At 39.8% G+C, this 3,664-nt stretch overlaps 2 protein-coding genes across 2 annotated transcripts in view; one reads left to right on the top strand and one right to left on the bottom strand.

Annotated features, from left to right (window-relative positions):
• Nucleotides 1-527, bottom strand: part of LOC104816090 (aluminum-activated malate transporter 10) — a 2,033-nt gene extending 1,506 nt beyond the window's left edge. Inside the window, exon 1 of the mRNA XM_010544759.1 lies at nucleotides 200-527. Coding sequence (XP_010543061.1) covers nucleotides 200-527 — 328 coding nt within the window. The remainder of the gene's footprint in view (nucleotides 1-199) is intronic.
• Nucleotides 528-3,399: 2,872 nt separating this feature from the next.
• The window catches only part of LOC104815883, an 898-nt gene continuing 633 nt past the window's right edge, over nucleotides 3,400-3,664 (top strand). The window contains exon 1 of the mRNA XM_010544482.2: nucleotides 3,400-3,663. Within this exon, the coding sequence (XP_010542784.1) occupies nucleotides 3,460-3,663 (204 nt within the window). The 5' untranslated portion in view covers nucleotides 3,400-3,459. The remainder of the gene's footprint in view (nucleotide 3,664) is intronic.

Here is a 3,664-nt window from a genome sequence, read left to right as displayed (position 1 = left end):
CCTGACTGAGCCGCCACAAAATGGACACCAATGGCGAGAGACCCTGCTAGAAATGTTGCCACCATTCTGTTTATGCATTTGGAGAATGTCGCTCCTTCATAACAATGGGGGAAAAACACACACACACACATCTTATTAAAGTTGACATTTTTATGGTTAGAGATTTTACATGTGGTGAAATTTTATTAATTCAACGTACCGACATTGGGCTCGAAGACAACGACAACGGTCATAACAATCCACAGGGAGTTCCCTCCAACACCTTCATACAAAGGTCTCATGTAATAGAAGACGGAGACAAGTGAAAGTGCCAGTCCCACTTTCAGACAGTGAACCACTTTCCTCGGCTCTTCTGCTCCAATCCTCCATGCTTTCTCCATAGATACCACCATTCTCTTCACCAGTCCCTTTAACCAGACAGCAGCTCTTCCGTTCAGTCCCCAACTTTCAGGAACTAGTCTCTCTGATGTCCCGTCTCCCGCATTTATCTTCCACTCCAGCTTCCCTGTCTCAATGTCTTTCCTCATATTATTTATTTTCTTAAACCCTATATATATATCAAGATTTTCTTGTAGATTTTCGTGGGTTCTCTTGATCTTCTTGTGGGTGTTCGACGAACCATGCAATACGTACGTGTATATATACATATATGTGTAGATACAATATGTGACGCGTGTGGTGATGTAACATTATCTAGTTAGATCCAAGTTTGGGTGATCTAGTGGTAAAAGAACATGCAAAGCATGCTCTGGGAGATGTAGTCGGGCCAAATCCAAGCGTAGGGAGGGGTATTTAGCTGGACTTCCCCATTTCTCTAGGAGATGTAGTCGGGCCAAAGATTCGATAAATTTCCGGATTATAAAAAAAATATTGTCCAGTTAGAAACAAAATGTAATTTCCGTGCTAACCTTTTTCATTTTTTATTTATTTTTTGCTATTCACTCCCACTTATATGCGAGAGGAGAACATGGTCTAAATTTTTTTTATCATTTTTTATTTTTTTTTATACCACGAGTTATAGTGAATGGTGTACAAATTATACTTATGTTGATACAGTCGTACATCCATATTTTCTCTTATATATTGACACGTTATTAATATTGTCGTATTGTCGGGGTTACCCGTAAGTAGTGGGCGAGTGGTCATCTCTTGTCCGGGGTGTTGTTCTCTGGACCCCTGGTCGACCATTCGATTCCAGCTGTTTGGGAAGGCATGGGGTTAATTTCTCGGTTGGGAGGGTGTTGCTCTCTGAACTGGACCCCTGTCGCCGGACCTCTAAAAACTGCTTACGGCCCTAGAATGGATATAGTCGGACCGAAGACCCGGGTAACCATATTGGTTAACAATTAAAAAAAATATTGTCGGGCTGTATCAATATGTTTGGCTTCATTACATAGAAAGTTGTTTAGATATATCAGACTTGCAATATTCGCGTAGAAGAAGTTCATATGTATGTGCATACATGTGTATAGATCATACGAAAATACTTGTGCAAAAACATTTTTTAATAAAAAAAACTTTATAGTAAAAATAGAATAACACTCAATGTCCTGGACGTAGAATATGCGCTATATATAAAAAAAAAACAGTTAAGGTGCTTGCGTATATTTATATATGTGCACGCTTTCATGTGCAAAGGTGGATCTTTTTAATATATTCATTTGTTTCATTTCTTTGTTTATTTTTATTCACGTAAGTTTATAGGTACGATAATTAAATAACAGACCCTTGGAGTAGATTCTTTAGATGCAGACCATGTTAGAAAACTGGGATATAAAAAGAAGAACAATAACAAAAAAGGAAATAGGAACCGGATAACTCTTCAAGGCGTGATACACTTTCCTAAAAACGTTATTCCGTCCTATACGAGCAAAGGACTTTCCGGAATACGTCTTTGAGATACAATGAAGAGAGAAGTGATCTTAGTTTGCTCTACTAAGAACACAAACACCAGAAATCGCAAGAAGAAGATGAACAAAAAGCTTTTGTGGGTGTTTTGCAAGAACAACCACAAAGTGCTCTCAAATCTCTCAAAATAACGAATTAGATCTGTTATCCATTGTGTTAGGATGTCCAGGGGTGTTAATCAACACTCCAAATGTCGAAAGGTGTGAAGAAATCGGAAGTTTTTCCCGAACGGTCGCGATTTTCCGCTCAATCCGAACTGCTCAGAAAAAACGGGCTGCCCGCCCGTTTTGTCGAGCTACCCGCCCGTTTATTTCTGAATTGCTCAGAAAAAACAGGCTGCCCTCCCGGTTTTCCCGAGCTACCGCCCATTTATTTATGAGCTTTATTCCTCAGAAAAAATAGGCTGCCAGCTCATATTTTCGAGCTGCCCTCCCATTTTTTCTGAGATTACCTTTCACGTTCAAAACCGAACGTAAACTCTTTCGACGTATCCCTAACACTTAGCCAATTCATACCACGTCTTTTACAAGCATTTAACTCCTCCACCATACTTGTAATACACGTTAAACATGAATCCTTTTGAGAGATTCTAAATTCCCATTCATTTACTCTAAAAATACCAACAATCCTCCACCATTTTTAGAGTAAATTAAACAATGGCATATCAAGCAAATAATCATTCATCTCCACAATTCTGCGCATAAATGAAAGTGTCTTTACGATTGAACTTTCACTTAGTGTAATATACCACAATAAACTCGAATTCCGTAGGTGTCGAAAACGATTGAACCTACGTAATCCTAGTTGAGCTACCGCGTATACACACACACAGAATCAATACAATTTCTTGTACTCCTTGACACTATATCGGCCATGTGTCCATATCCCCTTCACAAGCACATAGATGTCGAGCCTCCAACATCTTGAAGCGGCCACACTTCATGCTTGCATAGGTGAATTCTTTCAAATCGTGCTCTGCAACTAAGCACTTTGTCAAAGAATTCATTAAGTATAAACAACCTCTTTACGTTGCATACCAAGATGCTTACCTCGGGATGATTCACTTTTAAGCATCTACAACCACACATTAGAGGATTTAACTCATTGAACTCAAGATCTAACGTTGTATTAGACGTTGAGTTGAGATTCCTCTAACTGTGATTTAATCAATAGGCTCAAGACCCATCCCTATTGTCATTTTGTGCAACATGTTCCTTGACACACTCTTGGTAAGAGTATCAGCCAAATTTTGTTTTGTACGCACAAAATCCACCACTATGGCCCCGTCTTTTATTAGACCTTCATCATTAAGGAGTTAATCTTATTGGACAATTAGAAGGTCCACATATTTATAATAGAACTTAAATATTTTATAAAATTTCTTCGCAACCAGCTTTGACCTTTGACCCATTTTTTTTGGAAAGATTTTTTAAAAAGAGAAACTTCCAAGCTGCTTGAGGCGCCCACCTTTGTCTTTGCTTATATAACTGGAGCTCCCCCATTCAGACCAATAACAAAGAATCGAAATTTCAATCCCTTCGTCCCCAAAAAATGGATACCAATCCCTTGACCAGATCGGAGACCCATGATCCGTCGTCGATCGAATCCGTCACCGGTGAAATTCTACTCGCCGCCGCTCACCCACCACCGCCGATGGAAGTGTCTCTCCGGCCGATGGATCTCTCCGACATCGACGACTTCATGGAATGGGCCACCGACTCAAAGGTCGCACGGTTCTGCACTTGGGAGCCCTACA

Source organism: Tarenaya hassleriana, unplaced genomic scaffold (assembly GCF_000463585.1).
Source record: "Tarenaya hassleriana unplaced genomic scaffold, ASM46358v1 Cleome24, whole genome shotgun sequence".
Taxonomy (NCBI): Eukaryota; Viridiplantae; Streptophyta; class Magnoliopsida; order Brassicales; family Cleomaceae; genus Tarenaya; species Tarenaya hassleriana.
Note: the sequence above shows the minus strand (reverse complement) of the source record. Positions and strands in the feature narration are given on the sequence as shown.